At 42.7% G+C, this 12,113-nt stretch overlaps 4 protein-coding genes across 4 annotated transcripts; all 4 read left to right on the plus strand.

Moving 5' to 3' along the window:
• Positions 1 to 114: 114 nt before the first annotated feature.
• LOC125378873 (uncharacterized PPE family protein PPE21-like) lies at positions 115 to 609 on the plus strand. Its single transcript, XM_048394857.1, has one exon. It carries the CDS (start codon positions 115 to 117, stop codon positions 607 to 609), a length of 495 nt encoding a protein of 164 aa, XP_048250814.1.
• A 26-nt stretch (positions 610 to 635) lies between these two features.
• LOC125378874 (uncharacterized PPE family protein PPE62-like) lies at positions 636 to 1,439 on the plus strand. The gene has a single exon (XM_048394858.1). It carries the CDS (start codon positions 636 to 638, stop codon positions 1,437 to 1,439), a length of 804 nt encoding a protein of 267 aa, XP_048250815.1.
• Positions 1,440 to 1,475: 36 nt separating this feature from the next.
• Positions 1,476 to 2,714, plus strand: LOC125378875 (uncharacterized PPE family protein PPE62-like). Its single transcript, XM_048394859.1, has one exon. The coding sequence runs from the start codon at positions 1,476 to 1,478 to the stop codon at positions 2,712 to 2,714; it is 1,239 nt and encodes a 412-aa protein (XP_048250816.1).
• On the plus strand, positions 2,711 to 3,148 carry LOC125378876 (uncharacterized PPE family protein PPE21-like). Its single transcript, XM_048394860.1, has one exon. The coding sequence runs from the start codon at positions 2,711 to 2,713 to the stop codon at positions 3,146 to 3,148; it is 438 nt and encodes a 145-aa protein (XP_048250817.1).
• The last annotated feature ends 8,965 nt before the right edge of the window (positions 3,149 to 12,113 follow it).

Raw genomic sequence — 12,113 nt, forward strand, 5'->3', positions numbered from 1 at the left:
GAGTACAGACATGAGGAACACCGACATGGGGAGTAGAGACATGGGGAACACCGACATTGGGAGAACATACATGGGAACACTGACATAGGGAACATCGACATTGGGAGTACAGACATGGGGAACACAGACATGGGGAGTACAGACATTGGGAGTACAGACATGAGGAACACCGACATGGGGAGTACAAACATAGGGAACACCGACATGGGGTGTACAGACATGGGTAACATCGACATTGGGAGTACATACATGGAAACACAGACATGGGGAGTACAGATATGGGGACACCGACATGGGGAACATCGGCATGGGGAGTACAGATATGGGAACACTGACATTGGGAGTACAGACATGGGGAACTATGACATGAGGAACTCCGACATGGGGAATACAGACATGGGGAACACAGACATGGGGTGTACAGACATGGGGAACATCGACATGGGGAGTACAGACATGGGGAACACTGACATTCGGAGTACAGACATGGGGAACACAGACATGGGGAGTACAGACATGGGGAACTATGACATGAGGAACACCGACATGGGGAGTACATATATGCGGAACACCGACATTGGGAGAACAGACATGGGAACACTGACATAGGGAACATCGACATTGGGATTACAGACATGGGGAACATCGACATGGGGAGTACAGACATGGGGAACACCGACATTGGGAGTACAGATATGGGAAACACCGACATGGGGAATACAGACATGGGTAACACCGACATGGGGAACATCAACATTTGGAGTACAGACATAGGGAACATCAACATTTGGATTACAGACATGGGGAACACTGACATTGGGAACATCTGCATGAGGAACATCGACATTGGGAACATCTGCATGAGGAACACCGACATGGGGAGAACAGACATGGGGAACACCGATATTGGGCGTACAGACATGAGGAACACCGACATGGGGAGTACAGACATGAGGAACACCGACATGGGGAGTACAGACATGGGGAACACCGCTATTGGGAACATCGGCATGAGGAACACCGACATGGTGAGTACAGACATGAGGAACATCGACATGGGGAACATCGACATTGGGAGTACAGACATGGGGAACACCGACATGGGGAACATCGACATTGGGAGTACAGATATGGGGAACACCGACAGGGGGAACATCAACATTTGGAGTACAGACATGGGGAACACCGACATGGGGAACAGCGACATTGGGAGTACAGACATGGGGAACATCGGCATTGGGAGTACAGATATGGGGAATACAGACATGGGGAACATCGGCATTGGGAGTACAGATACGGGGAACACCGACATGGGGAACATCAACATTTGGAGTACAGACATGGGGAACACCGACATGGGGAACATCGACATTGGGAGTACAGACATGGGGAATACCGACATGGGGAGTACAGACATGGGGAACACCGAGATGGAGTGAACAGACATAGGGAAGATCGACATTGGGAGTACAGACATGGGGAGCACAGACATGGGGAGTACAGACATGGGGAACACCGACATAGGGAACATCGGCATTGGGAGTGCAGACATGGGGAATACCGACATGGGGAGTACAGAAATGGGGAACACCGACATGGGGAATACAGACATGGGGAACACCGACATGGGGTGTAGAGACATGGGGAACACCGACATGGGGTGTACAGACATGGGGAACACCGACATGGGGAACATCAACATCGGGAATACAGAAATGGGCAACACCGACATGGGCAGTACACACATGGGGAACACCGACATGTGGTGTACAGACATGGGGAACAGCGACATGGGGTGTACAGACATGGGGAACATCGACATGGGCAGCACAGACATGGGGAGTACAGATATTGGGAATACCGACATAGGGAACATCGGCATTGGGAGTGCAGACATGGGGAACATCGCCATTGGGAGTGCAGACATGGAGAATACTGACATGGGGAGTACAGAAATCGGGAACACCGACATGGGGTGTACAGACATGGGGAACACCGACATGGGGTGTACAGACATGGGGAACATCAACATTGGGAGTACAGACATGGGGAACATCGACATTGTTGGTACAGACATCGAAAACACGGATATTGGGAGTACAGATATGGGGAACACGGACATGGGGAACATCAACATTGGGAGTACAGACATGGGAAACACCGACATGGGGAATACAGACATGGGTAACACCGACATGTGGTGTACAGACATGGGGAACATCGACATTGGGAGTACAGACATGGGGAACATCAACATTGGGAGTACAGACATGGGGAACACCGCCGTCATGGGGTGTACAGAAATGGGGAACAACGACATGGGGTGTACAGACATGGGGAACATCGACATTGGGAGCACAGACATGGGGAACACCGCCGTCATGGGGTGTACAGAAATGGGGAACAACGACATGGGGTGTACAGACATGGGGAACATCGACATTGGGAGCACAGACATGGGGAACACCGACATGAGGAACACCGTAATCGGGAGTACATACATAGGGAACATCGACATGGGGTGTACAGACATGGGGAACATCGACATTGGGAGTACAGACATGGGGAACACAGACATGGGGAGGACAGGTATGGGGAACACCGACATGGGGAACATCGGCATGGGGAGTACAGATATGGGAACACTGACATGGGGAGTACAGACATTGGGAACATCGACATGGGAAGAAAAAACATGGGGAACTATGACATGAGGAACACCGACATGGGGAGTACAGACATGGGTAACACCGACATGGGGAGTACAGACATGGGGAACACTGACATGAGGAACACCGACATGGGGAGTACAGAAATGGGGAACACCGACATGGGGAGTACAGACATGGGGAACACTGACATGAGGAACACCGACATGGGGAGTACAGACATGAGGAACACCGACATGGGGAGTACAGACATGAGGAACACCGACATGGGGAGTACAGACATGGGGAACATCGACATGTTGTGTACAGACATGGGAAACACAGACATGGGGAGTACAGACATGGGGAACATCAACATTGGGAGTACAGACATGGGGAACACCGACATGGGGAACATCGGCATTGGGAGTACAGACTTGGGGAACACCGAAATGGGGATATATATATGGCACGACACAGATACACACTGCAGTATGTGATGTATACATATAGCACCTCACAGATACACACTGCAATATGTGATATATATATAGCACCTCACAGATACACACTGCGGTATGTGATGTATATAGCACCTCACAGATACACACTGCAATAGGTGATATATATAGCACCTCACAGATACACACTGCAATATGTCATGTATATAGCACCTCACAGATACACACTGCAATATGTCATGTATATAGCACCTCACAGATACACACTGCAAAATGTGATATATAAAGCACCTCACAGATACACACTGCAATATGTGATATATATAGCACCTCACAGATACACACTGCAATATGTGATATAAATAGCACCTCACAGATACACACTGCAATATGTGATATTTATAGCACCTCACAGATACACACAGCAATATGTGATGTATATAGCACCTCACAGATACACACTGCAAAATGTGATATATAAAGCACCTCACAGATACACACTGCAATATGTGATATATATAGCACCTCACATACACACACTGCAATATGTAAAATATATATAGCACCTCACAGATACACACTGCAATATGTCATGTATATAGCACCTCACAGATACACACTGCAATATGTCATGTATATAGCACCTCACAGATACACACTGCAATATGTCATGTATATAGCACCTCACAGATACACTGCAGTATGTCATGTATATAGCACCTCACAGATACACACTGCAATATGTCATGTATATAGCACCTCACAGATACACACTGCAATATGTCATGTATATTGCACCTCACAGATACACACTGCAATATGTAATGTATATTGCACCTCACAGATACACACTGCAATATGTCATGTATATAGCACCTCACATACACACACTGCAATATGTAAAATATATATAGCACCTCACAGATACACACTGCAATATCTCATGTATATAGCACCTCACAGATACACACTGCAATATGTCATGTATATTGCACCTCACAGATACACACTGCAATATGTGATATATATAGCACCTCACATACACACACTGCAATATGTAAAATATATATAGCACCTCACAGATACACACTGCAATATGTCATGTATATAGCACCTCACAGACACACTGCAATGTGTGATCTACATAGCACCTCACAGATACACTGCAATATGCCATGTATATAGCACCTCACAGACACACTGCAATGTGTGATATAAGTAGCACCTCACAGATACACACTGCAATATGTGATATTTATAGCACCTCACAGATACACACTGCAATATGTAATGTATATAGCACCTCACATAGACACACTGCAAAATGTGATATATAAAGCACCTCACAGATACACACTGCAATATGTGATATATATAGCACCTCACATACACACACTGCAATATGTAAAATATATATAGCACCTCACAGATACACACTGCAATATGTCATGTATATAGCATCTCACAGATACACACTGCAAAATGTGATATATAAAGCACCTCACAGATACACACTGCAATATGTGATATATATAGCACCTCACAGATACACACTGCAATATGTGATATATATAGCACCTCACATACACACACTGCAATATGTAAAATATATATAGCACCTCACAGATACACACTGCAATATGTCATGTATATAGCACCTCACAGATACACACTGCAATATGTCATGTATATAGCACCTCACAGATACACACTGCAATATGCCATGTATATAGCACCTCACAGATACACACTGCAGTATTTCATGTATATAGCACCTCACAGATACACACTGCAATATGTCATGTATATAGCACCTCACAGATACACACTGCAATATGTCATGTATATTGCACCTCACAGATACACACTGCAATATGTGATATATATAGCACCTCACATACACACACTGCAATATGTAAAATATATATAGCACCTCACAGATACACACTGCAATATGTCATGTATATAGCACCTCACAGATACACACTGCAATATGTCATGTATATAGCACCTCACAGATACAGAGTGCAATATGTCATGTATATAGAACCTCACAGACACACTGCAATATGTCATGTATATAGCACCTCACAGATACACACTGCAATATGTCATGTATATTGCACCTCACAGATACACACTGCAATATGTAATGTATATTGCACCTCACAGATACACACTGCAATATGTAATGTATATTGCACCTCACATACACACACTGCAATATGTAAAATATATATAGCACCTCACAGATACACACTGCAATATCTCATGTATATAGCACCTCACAGATACACACTGCAATATGTCATGTATATTGCACCTCACAGATACACACTGCAATATGTGATATATATAGCACCTCACATACACACACTGCAATATGTAAAATATATATAGCACCTCACAGATACACACTGCAATATGTCATGTATATAGCACCTCACAGACACACTGCAATGTGTGATCTACATAGCACCTCACAGATACACTGCAATATGCCATGTATATAGCACCTCACAGACACACTGCAATGTGTGATATAAGTAGCACCTCACAGATACACACTGCAATATGTGATATTTATAGCACCTCACAGATACACACTGCAATATGTAATGTATATAGCACCTCACATAGACACACTGCAAAATGTGATATATAAAGCACCTCACAGATACACACTGCAATATGTGATATATATAGCACCTCACATACACACACTGCAATATGTAAAATATATATAGCACCTCACAGATACACACTGCAATATGTCATGTATATAGCATCTCACAGATACACACTGCAAAATGTGATATATAAAGCACCTCACAGATACACACTGCAATATGTGATATATATAGCACCTCACAGATACACACTGCAATATGTGATATATATAGCACCTCACATACACACACTGCAATATGTAAAATATATATAGCACCTCACAGATACACACTGCAATATGTCATGTATATAGCACCTCACAGATACACACTGCAATATGTCATGTATATAGCACCTCACAGATACACACTGCAATATGCCATGTATATAGCACCTCACAGATACACACTGCAGTATTTCATGTATATAGCACCTCACAGATACACACTGCAATATGTCATGTATATAGCACCTCACAGATACACACTGCAATATGTCATGTATATTGCACCTCACAGATACACACTTCAATATGTGATATATATAGCACCTCACATACACACACTGCAATATGTAAAATATATATAGCACCTCACAGATACACACTGCAATATGTCATGTATATAGCACCTCACAGATACACACTGCAATATGTCATGTATATAGCACCTCACAGATACAGAGTGCAATATGTCATGTATATAGAACCTCACAGACACACTGCAATGTGTGATCTATATAGCACCTCAGAGATACACTGCAATATGTGATGTATACAGCACCTCACAGATACACTGCAATTATTCATGTATACAGCACCTCACAGACACGCTGCAATATGTGATGTATATAGCACCTCACAGATACACTGCAATATGTCATGTATACAGCACCTCACAGACACGCTGCAATATGTCATGTATATAGCACCTCAGAGACACACTGCAATATGTCATGTATACAGCACCTCACAGACACGCTGTAATATGTGATGTATATAGCACCTCACAGATACACTGCAATATGTCATGTATACAGCACCTCACAGATACACTGCAATTAGTCATGTATACAGCACCTCACAGACACGCTGCAATATGTGATGTATATAACACCTCACAGACACACTGCAATATGTCATGTATACAGCACCTCACAGACACGCTGCAATATGTGATGTATATAGCACCTCACAGATACACTGCAATATGTCATGTATACAGCACCTCACAGATACACACTGCAATATGTCATGTATACAGCACCTCACAGATACACACTGCAATATGTCATGTATACAGCACCTCACAGATACACACTGCAATATGTGATATATATAGCACCTCACATACACACACTGCAATATGTAAAATATATATAGCACCTCACAGATACACACTGCAATATGTCATGTATATAGCATCTCACAGATACACACTGCAAAATGTGATATATAAAGCACCTCACAGATACACACTGCAATATGTGATATATATAGCACCTCACAGATACACACTGCAATATGTGATATATATAGCACCTCACATACACACACTGCAATATGTAAAATATATATAGCACCTCACAGATACACACTGCAATATGTCATGTATATAGCACCTCACAGATACACACTGCAATATGTCATGTATATAGCACCTCACAGATACACACTGCAATATGCCATGTATATAGCACCTCACAGATACACACTGCAGTATTTCATGTATATAGCACCTCACAGATACACACTGCAATATGTCATGTATATAGCACCTCACAGATACACACTGCAATATGTCATGTATATTGCACCTCACAGATACACACTTCAATATGTGATATATATAGCACCTCACATACACACACTGCAATATGTAAAATATATATAGCACCTCACAGATACACACTGCAATATGTCATGTATATAGCACCTCACAGATACACACTGCAATATGTCATGTATATAGCACCTCACAGATACAGAGTGCAATATGTCATGTATATAGAACCTCACAGACACACTGCAATGTGTGATCTATATAGCACCTCAGAGATACACTGCAATATGTGATGTATACAGCACCTCACAGATACACTGCAATTATTCATGTATACAGCACCTCACAGACACGCTGCAATATGTGATGTATATAGCACCTCACAGATACACTGCAATATGTCATGTATACAGCACCTCACAGACACGCTGCAATATGTGATGTATATAGCACCTCAGAGACACACTGCAATATGTCATGTATACAGCACCTCACAGACACGCTGTAATATGTGATGTATATAGCACCTCACAGATACACTGCAATATGTCATGTATACAGCACCTCACAGATACACTGCAATTAGTCATGTATACAGCACCTCACAGACACGCTGCAATATGTGATGTATATAACACCTCACAGACACACTGCAATATGTCATGTATACAGCACCTCACAGACACGCTGCAATATGTGATGTATATAGCACCTCACAGATACACTGCAATATGTCATGTATACAGCACCTCACAGATACACACTGCAATATGTCATGTATACAGCACCTCACAGATACGCACTGCAATATGTCATGTATACAGCACCTCACAGATACACACTGCAATATGTCATGTATACAGCACCTCATAGACACACTGCAATATGTCATGTATATAGCACCTCACAGATACACTGCAATATGTCATGTATACAGCACCTCACAGATACACTGCAATATGTCATGTATACAGCACCTCACAGACACGCTGCAATATGTGATGTATATAGCACCTCACAGATACACTGCAATATGTCATGTATACAGCACCTCACAGATACACTGCAATATGTCATGTATACAGCACCTCCAGATACACACTGCAATATGTCATGTATACAGCACCTCACAGATACACACTGCAATATGTCATGTATACAGCACCTCACAGACACGCTGCAATATGTGATGTATATAGCACCTCACAGATACACTGCAATATGTCATGTATACAGCACCTCACAGATACACTGCAATATGTCATGTATACAGCACCTCACAGATACACACTGCAATATGTGATGTATATAGCACCTCACAGACACGCTGCAATATGTGATGTATACAGCACCTCACAGATACACTGCAATATGTCATGTATACAGCACCTGCCTGCATTCTGCCTACAGTATAATAATGAAATGATACGGTCTGATGCTCAGAAAGTGATGGATGAGTGAACATGACTGTTACCTGTTTCACCTGTGATAGGCGATAAACTGGTCCATACTGTGACAACGAAACAGTGCAGGCGCAATGGGAAACACTTGTGAGATAAATAAAACCTTAACACGTAATGAAAGTCACGGATATATTATATTTATAATATAACATAGAAGAAACATATAAAACAATAGTTTTGGCAATACTTTCACATTGAATTAATTAACCACAAGTTATTGTCCAGATTTGATAAGGTGACCAGTGGCATGTGGGAACTGCATGGGTGTCTTTCTTCCTTCAGTTTTATCAACCTGCTGTCTACGAAGTTTTACATCAGATTTTCACATGAATCGCTTACTAGTAAATTGAGTAAAATAAATCCCTGAGCGTAAAACTGAACATCTATCTGTGTTGTGGTACAGCAGTGACGTAGGTCTTAAACGAGTACAGCAGTCGCGTGTGCGTTTTTAGTACATGCTTATAACATGGGAATAACAAGACGCATAGAGCCCCGAACAAGGACACACATGCCTCTCCAGATTTCAGTTTTTCTCACCAAAAGGTTATCTCATTACTTCAATATGAACATCGTCATACGTAACATAATAAAACACAACATATAGATTATTTCCAAGCTTTTAGGGACCATGCGAATATTTGAAATTGTTAAATATTTAATTTCACAAAGTTCTGTCATGTGGTCGAGGTAACCAGGGTCAATTATTTCTCGTTCTCACATTCAAGGAGTTTTCACGAATACAAGTTTGTGTTCTTGGTTTCGATTAAGTTTTTCTTAGTTGCCACATAATTTGTACAACGTAATGGCGCATGACAAGGATGCCAACGTTTACATATTGTAGCATCTACGAGCTCACCGAGGACTCCCTTATTGAGAGTGATGGCGTGGTGAACGAATGTGACTTCAACCACTGCTTGAACTATGAGTATTGCAGGATGAAACATGTGACTTCAACCACTGCTTGAACTATGAGTATTGCAGGAGGAAACATGTGACTTCAACCACTGCTTGAACTATGAGTATTGCAGGAGGAAACATGTGACTTCAACCACTGCTTGAACTATGAGTATTGCAGGAGGAAACATGTGACTTCAACCACTGCTTGAACTATGAGTATTGCAGGAGGAAACATGAAAACCATGAGTGAGATTGGTTTTACGCCGCTTTTAGCGATATAACGGCTTCACATATTGTACCCATGTGTTGGGTCCAGCCCAGCCTGGCTGCCCTACCGACCCTGAAAAAACGTGAACATTTTGCCGAATAACTGTAATATTTATGAAACATTTCATTCGTAGTAACGTGACAGTTGACAAAATTAAATGATCGATACAACTGCGATTTAACATTTTCTATGAAATTAAACACACACGTTACTGGGATCTCGAAGTGTGCGTTCAGGGAACTGTGGGAAGTAAGATAAATTCTTTTCTTCCATAGGCAGGCAATCTACCATTGCTGGAGTAGTGGGGCGGAACTAATTTATGTAATGGATATTGATATATATATTGTTGTGTGCATGTGCATTTGAACCGCCATCGTCGTTTAAGTATATCAGCTGTATCGCGGTGACTCGTATGTTTGCCAGTAAGGACATAGCGTGTCATCTTCATCTCCGTACTGCATAACGGATGTGTATAGTTGTCAACACCACCACCCCCCCCACCCCCCCCCCCCCCCCCCCTCCCCATTTATTTCGTTTTATTTCGTATATATGGCCATAAGGCCAATAGTACAACGACATTTTGGTGTAGGACAATTAGTCGTGTATATTGTAACTGTATAGATGTGCACATTTGAGTTGTATTAATATTTAATGTATCATATTTCTTTAAAAGAACTCTTGCTAATAAAAACTGCAAGTCAGAGAAGAATGTGGCTATTTTTGCTGTTCATTAACTTACTCATTTCCTTTGTGTTGGATACGTATAATAATAGTGGATATATTACATTCATATTTAAAACTTGTGTTGTATCTTGTACAGGAAAACACAGCTAACGGTCACTGAGTATTATTTTGCACCGCAACTTCTATCCTATTCAAATAAATCAATCAGAAATGCAAAGAATATTTTGTCATAGTCAACACATACGATTTAGTTTGAGGTATTTTGGTGGGACCTCCTCACAGCAGCATGTCTACAGTAATTCATAAAACGGTGGTGCTGTGAGACTGAGAATGTATAAAGGGGGGTAACTCTGTCAGCTCTACTTACTTCATCTGGTCGGCGGAACCACTGAACACGAACTGCATCGGGACGGGGTGGTGAGGGTGCCTGATTCTCCGCGTGGTGCTTATCTAGACAACAAGAGCTATAACAGAAGTAGGCGTAAAAGTTATATGGACGCCCAGCACCATGTGAACCACTTCCAATATACCCGGCCTAAGACCATCGCCCGTAGGAGACACCAGAAAACCCTGGAAACTCTCAGGCGCCAAGCTGCCGAACACGGTCGCCATTCAAGGGCTCTCCTAGACCCGTGAAGATTCGTGTTAGAATAGGTCTTCAGCAAGCCGTGCGTGTTATAAGAGGCGACTATGCTTGCCGTAAGAGGCGACTAACGGGATCGGGTGGTCAGGCTCGGTGACTTGTTGATGCATGTCGATTATTTACAGACCGCCGTAGATGGACTATTGCTGAGTGCGGCGTTAAACAACAAACCAACCAATCTAACAGCGGACATCGATACTCATCATGCTCACGATTCCAGCCATATGACGGCGGTTTGTAAATAATCGAGTCTGGACCAGACAATCTAGTGATTGATATCCTGAGCATCGATCCACGCAATTCGGACACGATGACATGCATCAATCAAGTCATCGAGCCAGACCACCCGATCCCGTTAGTCCCCGCTAACGACAAGCATAGTCGCCTTTTTACGGTAAGCATGGGTTGCTGAAGACCTATTCTACCCCGGCACTTCACGGGTACCCATGAACTAATGCGACGAACGCTGTCACCAACCACGGAGTAGCGCATACTTGTCATGATGTTGCTGTCAGCTTCTTCAGCAAACCTGTCCGTAACCACCCGAGACTGTCGTCAGCGCCATTGCCGCTTCCTACAATAGAAATGCACTGCGTTT

This window comes from Haliotis rufescens, unplaced genomic scaffold (assembly GCF_023055435.1).
Source record: "Haliotis rufescens isolate VD_foot unplaced genomic scaffold, xgHalRufe1.0.p SCAF_13, whole genome shotgun sequence".
Lineage (NCBI taxonomy): Eukaryota > Metazoa > Mollusca > Gastropoda > Lepetellida > Haliotidae > Haliotis > Haliotis rufescens.